At 37.8% G+C, this 14406-nt stretch overlaps 1 protein-coding gene across 1 annotated transcript in view; it reads right to left on the reverse strand.

Annotated features, from left to right (window-relative positions):
• Window positions 1-14406, reverse strand: part of Thsd7a (thrombospondin, type I, domain containing 7A) — a gene marked incomplete at its 5' end in the record, with an annotated part of 215631 nt that overhangs the window by 23234 nt on the left and 177991 nt on the right. The window contains 4 exon segments of the mRNA XM_005388151.2: window positions 3452-3567; window positions 4856-5000; window positions 7123-7276; window positions 12543-12676. Of these exon segments, the coding sequence (XP_005388208.2) occupies window positions 3452-3567; window positions 4856-5000; window positions 7123-7276; window positions 12543-12676 (549 nt within the window).

Raw genomic sequence — 14406 nt, forward strand, 5'->3', positions numbered from 1 at the left:
GGTAATAAAATTTGGTTATTTTGTTGTTAAGCTTCTTATCCGATAATGATGTGCCATTTTATTGGCATTTAGGGTTCACTGTTTATAATTTACATGTGCTACTTTAAAAATAGAAGTAGAGGTCTCAAATTCATCTGCTGTATATTCTAACGTACAAATTCTAAGGTACAAAGTATCACTGAAATAGGAAAAATTTAAGAGCTTGATAGGGGATACAATTTTTTATATTGGTAGCTTTAGAAAATGTAAAGGCCTTTGTTCCTTCTATATGAAAACAAAACTCGTATTTTCTAATTTATAGAGATGATAACAACAGAAAAATGTTCTATATTGTTTCAAGTATAGTTCTTTGGTCTAAGCTATCCACTGAGATGATCAGATCAATGGCTTTTATACAGCACAGTGTATATATTTATAAGGTTGGGTTTTTTTTTTTATAGATAGAGGTATACAAACATATTTAACTACATTCTGTATAGTACACACATTTTTCTTCTTTCCTTTTTATTAGTACATGTGCTGGGTATACACTAAATACATTTATTGTGTGGAACTGAGATCTTGATCCTTGATTTTTGTACTATTTTCTTCAGTAGGCACTCTCATTACATTTTTCAGTGCAAATGCTTGACACCTTAATATTTAGGATAAAATTATCTTTTAACATATCAATTAAAGACTCATAAAGCTCATAGGAAGTTGGCTATAAGAATCTTGGAGTGGTATGATTAAAATAATGTTACATTTAAATTAAATAATAGCTTCACAGAGAGTTTCAATCATAGAATTTAACTATTATAACAGGTTAGAGACACAGGTGCAAGTCTCTCGGTCCTTCTTTTCAATCCTGGCCTTCCTTCCAGCCATCATACCTCAGTGAAAGGAGTCACTGGTGAGGAGGTAATATGCTATTTTTGACAACCCTTAGGCTGTAACTACTTAATAGGTCCCTCTTGCATATCTCTGTCTTCCTGAGAAACCATATTGAAGATACCACCACGTATTACAGCAGCCATTGATATTTTCCTACTAATCTATCCATAACTGTGTAAAGTTTGTAATGTTCCTATCCTATTTCATAAATGGATGTCTGTTTTTTATTATTATGTGTTTCCTACAACAACCATTGAGAATAGTTAATGATTTTTCAATAGGTCACTCATGTATAGCTCTATTTATTTTCCTTAGAAGCCACTTTGAAGATACCAAAGTATAGTACAACAACTCTTGATAATCTCCTACCTCTTTTTTTCTGTAACTCACTATTATTTGTCTATTTGTTTTCCTGAGAAACTATTTTGTAGACAATAATATGTAAAATGATAACCATTGATAATTTCCTACCATTTTGTCTGTAATTTGCAAAGTCCCCCCTATTATTATGTTATCCTTCTTTTATTCCTTAAAATAAAAAAAAAATAACAGGTTAGAAAGAGGTATGTGTTTACAGATGTCCTGAATATCTACTAATGAGATGTATTAACCCTGTACTATTTTTCATACATTTATTGTATATTTTTAGTCACTTTCTTATCCACTGGCTATTTACCCATCCATTCACTTAGCTAAATATATCAGTCTTAGTTAAAAGAAGTCTATTTAGGGTTTAAAGAATAGGAAAGGAGAAATGAATGACCAGGTATCAGGTGAGTAAATATCTCAAAATCACCCAAGGGAAAAAATACTACATAAATACCAGGGTGGGTTCTCCCTGTTTTTCCCTGTTGGGCGGTAATTGTGGCAATTTAGAGAAGCAGCAAGAGCTCCCTACTGCTACTGTCCTGAACACAGGGTGTGCACATGTGTTAGTAGGTAGGCAATTAATCCATTGTTTACAAAGATGGCCCAGTTTTTCTTGGAAATCTACCGCAGGGAGAGAGGTATGAATAAAGCGGGATGTGAGCTGTTTAATCCAATTCCCTCAGAAAGTAGCACCGTCTACCACAGACAGTACCAGCACTATGGGCTCAGAATCTCTAGTCGTCATTGCGGTATTTTCACTTGAGGGTGAAATTATCTTACCTCTGAAATAATTGAAATGAGGTATTTCATAGAGTTTATCCAGTTTATTTTAAACTACTGCAGTTAAACCCATGATCCTATTTTTACCTTAGTCCTTTAGTCATATGAAATAGTTTAACACTGGCCTTGTATGATTTGGGTTCAGTTTTCAAACAGCTCTCACAACTACTCACTTTCTGTTTTATTCGGTCCGGGATGACATTCATGTGTGCATTTGCCAGGTAGAATCAGGGCCCAGAAAGCTCTCCAGCCAGTGTGTGATTGTACTCCATCACAATAACGTTTTATATATAATAGTTACACTACTGCAATGTTACTATTTTCAAAACCAAGATGATTCAGTCGTGAAATTTAAATTGCTTAAATCCAAAGTAAGAACAAACTCAATCATATTGTAAGATTACAGTGGGAAGGGTTTATTAAATAAACAACTAGATGTTTTTAGCACATCTGAGAGCTCTGCTCCCATGAACACAGAGGCGCATAGGCAAAAGATATCCAATGGATTAAAATATTTCCATCTAGAATTTTTCCTTAGGAGTTGGGAGAGTTTCCTCTGGGTTGATAATAACACCTAGAATCTATAGATGATTTGTGGTGACCATGTCTGCTGGACTCTTTGATGAAGTTATAAACTCCTACTGGCCTACTCCAGATCTACTGCAGCTTCTGCTTATGTTGGTTTGAATTTGACCCAGAGGCCTCAGGTGTTCCTGGAGTCAAACTTGCCAGGAATGTGAGTGCATTTCCCGTATGGAAATCAGATAAGATTATTATAACATGAAGTGGCGCTTCATGAAAACTAAGGAAGGTCATTTCTTCTTGGCGTTATGCAAGGTCATCCAGGAACACGACACTACATTCTTCAGTTAGAGAATTTAACAACTATATTTCTCTGTATCTAAAAAGTCATAATGATGGATTTTATTTCTTTGTTTGAATTTCAAGCTGTATTATCCAGACCTGAGCACTTGGACTCTCACAGCTGGGTATTAGATCTTAATATCAAAAGCTGCTACCAAACCACGGGCGATCCATGTTTAACAACAGGGAGAATAAATGATGGATCTTGGCAGGTGTCCCAGGCACTGCAAAAATTCACATCAAATTACAAAAGATGATGAGTAGTCCGATTAAGATTTATTGCCTCTACTCACCTGATTACTCATTGTTTCACAAGCATTTCTTTGGAGATGGGCTAATTAGCATAGCTCTGGGCTCCAAGCAGAACAAAATACAGGAAATTATATGTGGAAATCAGTAGTGTTGGAGGCTGTCTTTTTTCAGGAGGGCACTAAGTGGCTTATGACTAGTGCAGAAAACATCTGCTGTAATGAGCGCCAGAAGCACACAGGTCGCTAGATTCATCATGAAATGAAGTTATTAGGGAGAAATTTCCTCACAAAGGTGTAACCCAGCACCCACCCACCTCTTCACAATATTTCAGGTCCACCGACTTGCCATCACTTCGGACACAGTCCAGCATCCTTGTCTTGATGCCATTTCCGCAGACGGCCTTCTCACTCAGCTGACACGTACTCCAGTCTGAAAGGAAGGAAGCTCATCGGAACAGAAGGCCGTGCATGGAACAGATTTCAGATGAAACTCTGATGACCTGAATCCCATACTTAATTCAAAACTGCTTCGTAAGCCCTGCAATCAATCATCCCACGTACAGAGCATATGGGTCCCAGCTTTGAACATATCAGGAGTCAGACAGAATTGCTGGGGTTGCACATAGCTGCAGGGATTATTCTTCATGGCAGATGTCGAGCTGACAACCTTGATAGCTAGCTGTTTGGTGATACTGGAAAAATGACTTGGGCCCACAGATCAATGTCACTTAAATATTGTTTCTAATAAAAGTAGAATTTATAATTTTAGCATTATGTCTGCTTTAGCAAAATTACCGTCATTTTTATAGATGGTGCTTTGTGTAGCCATATTCTAGTAAAAGTACATATTTTATAAATTTTTCTTATTTTGAATGCTTTAAATACAAACTTATTTATTTCAAAAATAACTTTGGGCACACTATTTAATTCTTTTATCTTATGTTTTTTGCAAAATAATTCTTCATCTTTTATCCAGGCTAATGAAGCATGTCCCAGAGAACTTCGGTTTCCTGGGTGTCATGAAAACAAACTGTAGTGAAAATCAAGAGAAATAAAAAGTGACTATGACTATGATATCACTGGACTTGTAAAATTCTAAAGTTAGCTTTGGTGTTGTCCCAAATCGTATGGACCTATGAAATATTTTCTTATTGTATGCAAAATATTAAATAGATTTTAGGGTAAAAAGAAATTTATAATAAATTTGGTTTTCTGAAAAACACTCATGTATTTTTCTCTACCTTTCATAACATTGATTTATAATCTTTGGCCCAATTTAAGACTGCTGACGTTTGGGTAACAAATTAGCCATACTTATAAACTACCCATACACCCAAGAATTGTTGCCTCAATATGCTACAGCAGTTAAATATCTGAAAAAGAAAGACGTCTTTCAATAAACTTGCTGTGTTAAAAATAGTTCTTTTACTTGTGTCTTTGTAATGTGGGATGATGTTTCAAATAGGATTACTTACAATATTCACAACCTACTTTATGGGTCAATGTCCGTTGAGATATTTATTCTTTATATCTCCAAATTTGCTAAAAATAGAATAGATAAATGTTTATGCTGTTTAGTAAATAATTATTTCTGGGAGCCCAAGTTCCAGGTCCGAAGCACACACAGATACAGATGAGCTATACTGATGCGAATGTTTCAGGGCAGACAGACACGGGATTTGGCCTCGAGCTATGTGGTGAGATGACTTTCCACATACCTGTCACGTTATAATCATAGTGGTAGCAGTTTTTGTTCAGGATACAGGGCTCCTTTTCGATAGCATCAGGGCAGGCTCTTCCTTCATCAGCAGGTTGTCTGACGGGATCAGCTGACCTTTGCCGGAAACTGCTTTGATTGCAAGGCTTATAGAAAACAACAGGACTCCTCAGAAAGGTGAGTTCTCAGGCACACAACAGCTAGGACATTAGGCACAGCACTGGAGCAGGAGTTAGAATATCTGGGCCACTGACTAACTTGAGCAAGTTGGTCAATCTGATTATGCTTCAGGTTTTCTATGTACAGAATGAAGGTGTTAGCTGAGCCTGTGAAGTCCCATCTAGCTATAAGATGCTTAAGATTCCATACGCCAGCAACGAACACACATCATCTCACATCTATACCAACACATACTTACGGTCATGTTTGCCATTGTAAAATGCTAATTCCTTAATGTAAAATTATGCATACATTCTCTTTCATTAGGAAAATCTTTTGAGAGTAACTTTAAATAATTATCTGGGTATCAGTGACTTCTATTTTTTTTTATTTTTTTGGTTTTTTTCTGGTATCGGGAATCGAACTCACAACCTTGTGCTTGCCAGGCAGGCACTGTGCCGCTGCACTAAATCCCCAGCCTGATTCTTAATGCATACAAATATATGTGCACATCACAGCTAGACCCTGAAAAGACTTGACTGACATTCTTCTACTGATTCATCTCCAAAAACATTAGTTTTCTAAGAGAGGAAGCAGGTAAGGACATGCCTTCTTGGACTTTTTTAGGCCCAAACAATTGTTTCCTCCTCTGCTCCTTCCTGTACTTTGATTACACACTGCAATGACCTTTACTATTCCTACAGAATGCAAATTATGTATTTATAATATTGTTCCATTCTACAGTGTGTGTACAATGAGAAGCTCATATCTTATATATCTGTGTGTTCTGCACTCCCAACACAGTTCCTGGTAGTCGAAGGAAACAAGATGAGCTAAAAATTAAAATATAAAGCCGAAGCAGCATAGCTGTTCAACTGAGCTTCATTCTTTTTCTAAATATTTCTATGGCAAACTGACAGGAAGACAATGTATATTTCACCAACACTCTTTTATACTTAGGGTAGTCTCAGTTATTTTTCTACAGTGATTATCCTTGGTCTTTGAGAACAGTAATGATATGGGCATAATCCCCTCATAGTGGCTCTTGTTATTAGAATCTCATACATGAGTTTAGGAATGTTAGATTCCACATTCACCATTTTATAAAAATGGAGGCTTTTTGCAACGAATCTAAAAAGAAAAGATTCTGACAATTACAGACATGGCTAGACACTGCAGAAGGTAGTCCAACTATTTGGCATACCTTCAAATCCAATGGAATAGAATTAAAAGAGAAATTTATTTGCATGCTGTTATGGACTGTGTTTAGACCCCAAAACCTCATGCGGTCATAGGTGGGGCTTTTTTAGAGGTGGACGGATCTATGATGTGTGATTGATTCACAGTGCAATGCTAAGGTCAAGAGCGCTAGGATTAAGAGTGTGAGTGCTGTGCTCATTGCTTGTTGCTCTACTGTCTGCTGCCCACCATGCGCTGTTTTTCCTCTGCAATGCGTGTCTGTCTCACCACCCTGCCTTGCAGCCAGCCAGTTATGGACTGAAAGTTCTACAAACTGTGAGCTTCATAGAGCTTTCCACCTTTCACTTTGGGTGTCAGGTATTTTTTCTTAGCAACAAGAAAAATAAGACACATGCTCTTGTGAAAAAGTTGGTTTGCTTTGCACTTTAACCTATTGTAAAGCCAAGTACCAGGCCCATTTTGGTCCAGCTGTATTATTTAATTGCCAGTCAACATCTTTGAAGCAATTTCTCCATAGAAAAAGATACTGTAGACTTTTCCTTAACATTCTTCTATAGAGCATCTCAGCAAATAAGTTCATATTAGATGAATTTTCCCCATGGTTCGATGCTCTTTTTAAAATGCGCATGTCTATGGAGATGTCAAGGATAAGCAAATTTCCTAACAAGCAGCCAGTGATGTTTCAAGTGATACTGCAAGAGTGGAGCTGCTTAGTGTGAGAGGAAACTTTGCTGACCTTTCCACGGCACTGTGAGAGAACGAACTGGCCAAGAGTACATGCTTTGCATCGGCGAACTTGGTTCACAAATAGCTTTGACATCAAAGCTATCATTTTTCTTATTACCTTTAAAGCTTAAGTGGTAAGGAATCCAGCCAACTACCCATTAATAACATGATTAATTATCTCACCAAAGCACAGAGGGTCCATGGGCCCCATTCGGATATTACACAGTCCTCGGGGCAAGGTAATTTGCACTCTCGAGACCCCAGGGGCATCTCCTCAGAGTCGCAGAGGTAATCCTCCACCACTTCGGAAGGGCCGTCCGCTGTATTCTGCATGCATCTGGAAAAATACATGCCAGTGAAGGACTCACAACCAGTAGAATAATGGCCAACCCATAGAATAGGTGGTTCTTCTTACAACATCTCAGCACTGGGCCAGGAAGCTCTGTATCTAATGAATAACTGCCTCCAAAAATGAATCTTAAAAGGATCTCTGTCTCCCCCGAATTTATAGTGCTTCTGCTTGAGTTAAAAATACATGCCTTCATGCATGATGTTAATATACATGTGTATGTGAATTCTGCCTTGCAGGTAAGCTTCCCCTGGAAGGAAAGGGTCATTCAGATTCACTTATGAGGCAGGAACTAATGACAGTGGTCCAAAGAGACTCACAGAGAAGTTACAATTTTATAATCCGTGTTTGTGTTCCAGAAACAGTGGATTCTGTAGAGAAGGTTGATGTGGTTCACATAGGATGGAAGACTAGGCATGTTGTAATACCTATCTGAAAGATTTTAGGCAGTGTTTCCAAAGATAACTGGAGACATTTATGAATTTGTTTTGTTATTTTAAAAGTAATTTCAGCCTCCATCTATTGCTAACCTGAAAGGAAAGCAAGAAGTAAAAAGAAAATTATAATTAAAATAGCGCAAGTTCTCTAAATGTGGTTATTTGGATCTTCTTGTATCTTGATTTCTTAATCATTGCTTTTGTTTTTAACCAAACAAATTTTTAAACCTAGCATTCAATTTATTCTGTTCTAAGCAGTTATGAAGGACTCTGTACTTAGCCCTTAAGAATTCAATTAATGCAGCTTTTCTTTTAATACAGTAACAGTCTCTCCCTGGACGCTTCAGCAGTGGAAGAAAAAAACTTTATTCCTCATCTGTCACTTGGAAAAGGTCAACCAAATTAATAGGGAAGAGAATAGCATCAGAGGAAATGAAAAGGAAGGCTCCAGCTCTTAAGGCTCACAGACCATTGCAATGTTTCACCTGTCAGTTGAATTATGTTACTAATTTCACCTGGAATCCCAATTTTCTCAGGGATTTATAATCAGGAGGGGACACTGTGTCTTTACAAATCTACTTTGCAGAATCATGTTTGGATAAAGTGCTGCCAAAAGTAAAAGCAATAGCCTTTTCCTGTGAGATATACTCGGATTTGAAAACTGTACCATGGTCCTGTCATGACTGGGTATAGCCTGGAAAAAAATATCTACACAAATGTCTATCTGTGCATTTTTTGTACATTCTGTATATAAAAAGCAATCATAAAAACATATGAAGGTAGATATTTATTGATTCCAATGCCAAAAAAAAAATCAAGCTATCATCTCTTTGGGAGGATTTTAGTTTCTCAGAAAAAGTTCTACCCATAAGAGCATTTAAAAAATGTTCTTTTGACAGCAGCTTGAAGAGCACTTGAGCAGACAGATCATTTCCCTGCTCAGAAGCTGGATTTAATTCCGAGGTCGCATTCATGGTAGGTACTGACTCGTACACAAGGATTAGGCTGCAAAATATTGATCCAAGTTAAGAACAGATGTTCAGTGTCTAGGAAGTAATTCTGTACGTGGAGTTCATTTTCAAAGTTCTTCCTTTTATTTTCATGTTGTATTATAAAAGCCATGTATTCATTTAATGAAAATTGAAAGAAATAATAAGAATGTATATTATATAGTAAAAATATATAATCAGATATTTATTTGCTTGATACTATACATTTGTATTTATTATATTTACCACTCAGAAATGCTTAACAGACTTTATTTCTAGCAGACTAGTATTTTAAACATACATTTTCATTCTATAAATTAGGAGCAAACTTAACCTACTAAGAGATTGTCTTTATTTTCATTCCTACTTACAATTTTTATCACCCTAGAATACAGAATAAGTATTTGGATCAAGTGTCGAGCCCAACAGAAGGCAGAATTCATTTACTTTCTTGAAATTTTTACCCTTTATTTCTTCCAATAAGCAAAAGTAATGCTGTGAGAAAATGGAATGATTTTAGGAAAACACAGCACAGCACAAATTTTGAGATAAAGGGTGAGGCAAGAGGGCCGTGACGGAGGTGGGAATAAGGGAGTGTGTTCATGGGGAAGTCATTATCAACAGCAGCTAAATCTGTCTTTTTATTGTTAACATGTGCTGGTAATTGTTTTCTATATTTTACTTTATGATACAATAAAAAATAAGAGAACAACAATAGTTAATACACTGTGTATCGTTATCTTAAAGAACTTACTCAGAGTACAAGACATCCACAAAAAAGATTCTCTCTTACAAAGAAGAAACAGATATTAGCACAAAACTTTCTTTTTAGTGAACTAAGAAACTGGTAATATAAATGAAACAAATTAGTATATATATTAAAATAGTTTGAAACAATGGAGTAGGCATTTGGGGAAGCATTTGATCCTCTCCTTCCTATTCATCTGTCTTCTGCTTTGTTCCTCCTTTGCATACCTTACCTTGAGTTTGTTACACAAAGAAGAACCATGTGATATTTAAGCTCGTGTGTCTCACTTACTCAACATTATGTTCCCAAGTTAGACCCATTTATCTGTGAATTCCTCAAGTTTACCTTTCTTTTATGGCAGAGTAGCATCCCATTGTGTAAAGAAATTTTCTTATCAATTAATCTGTTGATGGACATACGCACTGTTTCTAAGACTTAGCTATTATAAATCGTGCTATTGTAAACACATGCATCCTCTTCCCCAAAGCATTACATTTCTCATACTACAGGCAATTCTTTAAAAAATGTCATTGAAAGAATACAGCTTCCTACCAATTGCAGATTACTACCACCACCCACTCCTTGCTATGCCATATTGTTGCAGGCAGCTGAGTTAGGTAGAATTATTGTAGGCAGTCAGAAAGGGCTGGGTCCTCAAAGGAGCCAGTGTAGAAGACAAGATACCTTGGGACTGTGGGAGAGACACGCACTTCTGCTGTGGACCAGACCTTGAGACAAAAGATGAAACAAATGCACCCACATACCTCCCTAGGGATGGACATCAGGGATTGATACTCTAAATAGGTATCAGTCACCTTGAAAAGGCCAGGAAGAGTTACTAATCCAACCCCTTACAGGAAATGCCCCTGTTCTGAATTCATGCCCACTTGCTGCATGACTTGCTTCCCCATTTGATCCCGATTTAATCTATTTTACCTGAGCAATTATGCTTGTGATCTCATTGGCTGACCATAGTTTTGTCCCGCCTCACGCCCACCTTGCGAGTTCCCATGTTTCCCATGCTGGACCCACCTCATGTCATGGATTTGCTCTATAAAAATCCCTAGAAAAGGCAGGGTCCTTGGCAACCCACTCAGGTCCCCTTCTGTCTGTCTGTCTCCCCCTTGGACAGAAGCTTTCTCCCCCCCAATAAATGTATTCTGCTCCTAACCTCTGTTGTCCCTAACATTCATTCTTTGATTTTAGAGAACACAAATTCACACCTGACGTCCAGCAGGTTGGGAGTTTCTTTCCCCTGTATCATCATCAGCCTCAGAGTAGAAGACTGAGCTGGGATAAATTTAAACCTGCTCTTTCATAGACTCATTTATCCTGAAAAGTCACCCGTGTCTGCATTTCATAGGACATCTTGGCTTAATCAGCAGAAGACAAAGTTAGGGAGGATTCACGTGTTAAATTCATGTGTACTATAAACATTAGTACAGGGTTGGAGATCACACTCAGGGCTGCCCTCCTCCAGTCTACTGGCGCCAAAGATGTTTGCTAAAAAAGCTGATCTGAAAAGTTCCTTTCTTTCAAGTGTGTTCACACATGTTGCAAATATCTACTTACAAAGCAAAAAGAAGCAATAGTAGTTGAAGGGAAAGCTGAAAAAAATCAGTAGCTGTTCAACTGTAAATTTTTTAAAATAAGCAAGCAACTAAATGGATCTAATCCAGGACAAATTTTTTTTGTCTTACTTTTTGAGAGAAAATATTTAATTTGGGGGCTGGGGATTTAGCTCAGTGGCACAGCACCTGCCTGGCAAATGTGACGTCGTGAGTTTGATTCCCGGTACTGGAAAAATTCAAAAAAAAAAAAAAAACAAAACCAAAAAAAATTAATTTGCAAGAATGACAGAAGACAGAATCTCTTTTTCTTCCTTTTTCCTATCTGCTCATTTAGTCCCTGCAGCTTTTTCATGTCTAGACCACCTTCATGAAGTTCCTGAACAAAAATAAATTGAGAGTTCAGCTGGGCTTTTAAAAGAAAATTTCTGTTAGAAATACAGTTTTATGTGCAAACATTTTATGGTGTAAATATTAATTTGTTCTGTTTACCTATTGCAACATCAATTTTTTTTTTTTTTTTGTCTTTTTGAAACAGGGTCTCGCTATGCAGTTCAGGCTGGCTTTGAGCTCACTTTGTAGCCCAGGCTGGCCTCAAACTTGCAATGATCCTTCTGCCTCAGCCTCCCGACTGATGGGATTACAGGCGTGCGCCACCACGCCGAGCTATCAATCTTAAATTCATGAAATGGTTATAGGAAAAAAATGAATTTAATAACGTGTGTTGCCAACACTTGGATTATAAATTTGTCTTTACTGTGTCACTGAGAGGGTGACATGAAACTGGTACAACTAGAGAGTGACAGGAGATTTGGGTTTGAACTGCAACTCTTCATGAATGGTCCTTCTAGGTTAGAACTTTGGAATCTAATGGACAAGATAAAACCTCAAACACCTGTTTCACAGGTTCTAGAACTTTTAAGGGTCATGTGATGCATGTGACAGAGATGACATGGACAACTTAACACATACCAAACTTACACTGGCATCAGGGAGTTCTTATGAATATGGCAAAGTTTTGTTTGGGGAAACCTACAGAATTCAATAAATGTGCCAACATGTGAGTGGATCTTTTCAGTACAAGACAAGAGTGTTTTCTATCTGTTCTTTACAACAGAATACCCTTCTATGGCTACTGAGTACTTCAAATACAGCTACTGTGAATGAAGAAACGTGTTTTAAACTTTGTTTCTAATTAGCTTGAATCAAAATAGCAAGGTAGGCTAGAGGCTTCCTGATTGGACAGCACGGCCACAGGGGCTGAGGGGCCGTAGCCAGGAGGCAGCTCTAGTGACCGCTCTTCAAGAGCTAGGAAGTGAAATCTTTTAAGTAAAGAAAAGAGTATCTCCAAGTGTTGCTTGAAGCAGATGGTCTTAGAGATCGCCATGAACCTGATTCCCTAAAAACAAGACTAAAGACAAAGTTATTCAAGAGCCTAGAGGGGCATCAGCACTCACAGCGGCCTAGGTGGATCTGGAAGGTGGCTCTCTGTATAACCAGGTGTGGCCTTACCTCACTTTTCGGGTCTGCACGCCTTCTCCACAGTTGTCCTGCATATTCACGAAGGTCACCTTGCAGACACTCCACGGCTCGGTGACCCATATGTACTGGTTGCAGTCACTGTGGCACGGGACAACTTCATATACCTGGAACACAGACGGCCCTCAGGGTCTCAGGGAATCCAAGGAGAGGGGGAGGACTCTCACGCAATCAGTTTGACGTCATTGTTAAGATAGTTTTATTCCTCTCCCTATTGTTCATTACTCTAAAATAGTAATGAGGGAATTTCTTGAGAGTTCTACTAGTAAAGGGGACTAGCTGGTTGCATCCTGTTATTCCACTATTCTGTTATCAGCATAGATCGGGCTTGCTGGACCAGATTAAAGACACACTTCCATGTACTGACTCTTGCTGTACTATATGTAATTTTCAGGACCATTTGTCTTGTTCACAACTTTGTGTCTTCAATATTTAGCTCAGAGCATTCCTCTGTTAGGCATTCAATAGAGATTTAGCCAAAGAAAGAAAGAATGAATGAATGAATGAAATGATTATGTGAGCACAGCTATTTTACAAATAAATCTAATTTGTCCCATTTTTCCAGATAATATGTATGACAATAGGAATAAAGTTTTTCATTTTTATGCCAGAAACTAAATTAAAACATAAATAATATGAAATAAAGCCATCTTAAAACTAATTGCTGATCATTTAGGACTTGGAAGTAGGGTCTGAAATTAATCCCATATTATAGATAGCTATAGCCTAAAGCTTTAGGGTCACGTGAAACAAAGCCAACTGTCTATGCTCCATGTCTGTAAAGGCTGTTGGCTTCACATGTAGGGTGTGACTCCTAGTTTAAGGCATTTAAACAATTATTCTGTTTGCTCAGTGAGAAAAAAATAAAAGAAAAAAGTGGATCATAATCCTCTACAATCAAGATGACACAACCGTTAAAGAAAAATCTTAAACATTATTTGCATCATCTACAACAACCCAACTTTATTTTCTGTTATACACACACGGGAAAATTTTATGCAACTAATTTCAGAAAACATAGATTTCGATAGCTCTTTGGAGTTACTTGTGCAAATTTTATTGGGCTAACAATTCAAGTAAATAAATAAAATGAATCTACTATGAACAAGAATCAAAAATACTCACTGTTAGTATAAAACTCTATAGCTACTCTTATAAGTGAGCACATTCACCTTTGGGCTCTTTTGTTTTTTGTTTTTGCCTTTTTGAGGCAGAGTCTCACTGTGCAGTTCAGGCTGGCCTTGGGCTCACTTTGTAGCCCAGGCTGGTCTTGAACTCACAATGATCCTCCTGCCTCAGCCTCTCTAGTGCTGGGATTACAGGCATGCACTACCAAGCCCGGCTTCACCTTTGGGTTCTGTATGGAAATAAGATTAACAGGACAGTATGAAGCACTGCCCTGCAACTCTGGGAAGAGAAAATAGAAGGGGAACTGCTATTTTTCCCAATCCTTTCATAGCTTTTGTTTTAATCTTTTCCTTTAGAGTGAAGACAAATCAGCTCAGCACACCCTCTGCACAGCTATTTCCCGCTGTGCCCCAGTTTACCCCCTCCCTTTGCAAAGCGCAAGAACCTTAATGAGTGGTGGCCAGGGAGGAAGCTTATCTACTCCCCCACCCCTGCCTTGATATTTAAATGAAAAAACGCAGGTAACTATGCAGGGAAATAAAAAGGGAATAGCTAGAGGAATAAAACAATGAAAACTGTGATATTTTCTTCTATAAGACATAAAAGACAACAGCAAAAGGGGCTGGGGATTTAGCTCAGCGACAAAGCGCCTGCCTGGCAAGCGCAAGGTCATGAGTTCGGTTCCTGGTACCGGAGAAAAACCAAAAAA

Source organism: Chinchilla lanigera, unplaced genomic scaffold (assembly GCF_000276665.1).
Source record: "Chinchilla lanigera isolate Chin_1 unplaced genomic scaffold, ChiLan1.0 scaffold00031, whole genome shotgun sequence".
NCBI lineage: Eukaryota > Metazoa > Chordata > Mammalia > Rodentia > Chinchillidae > Chinchilla > Chinchilla lanigera.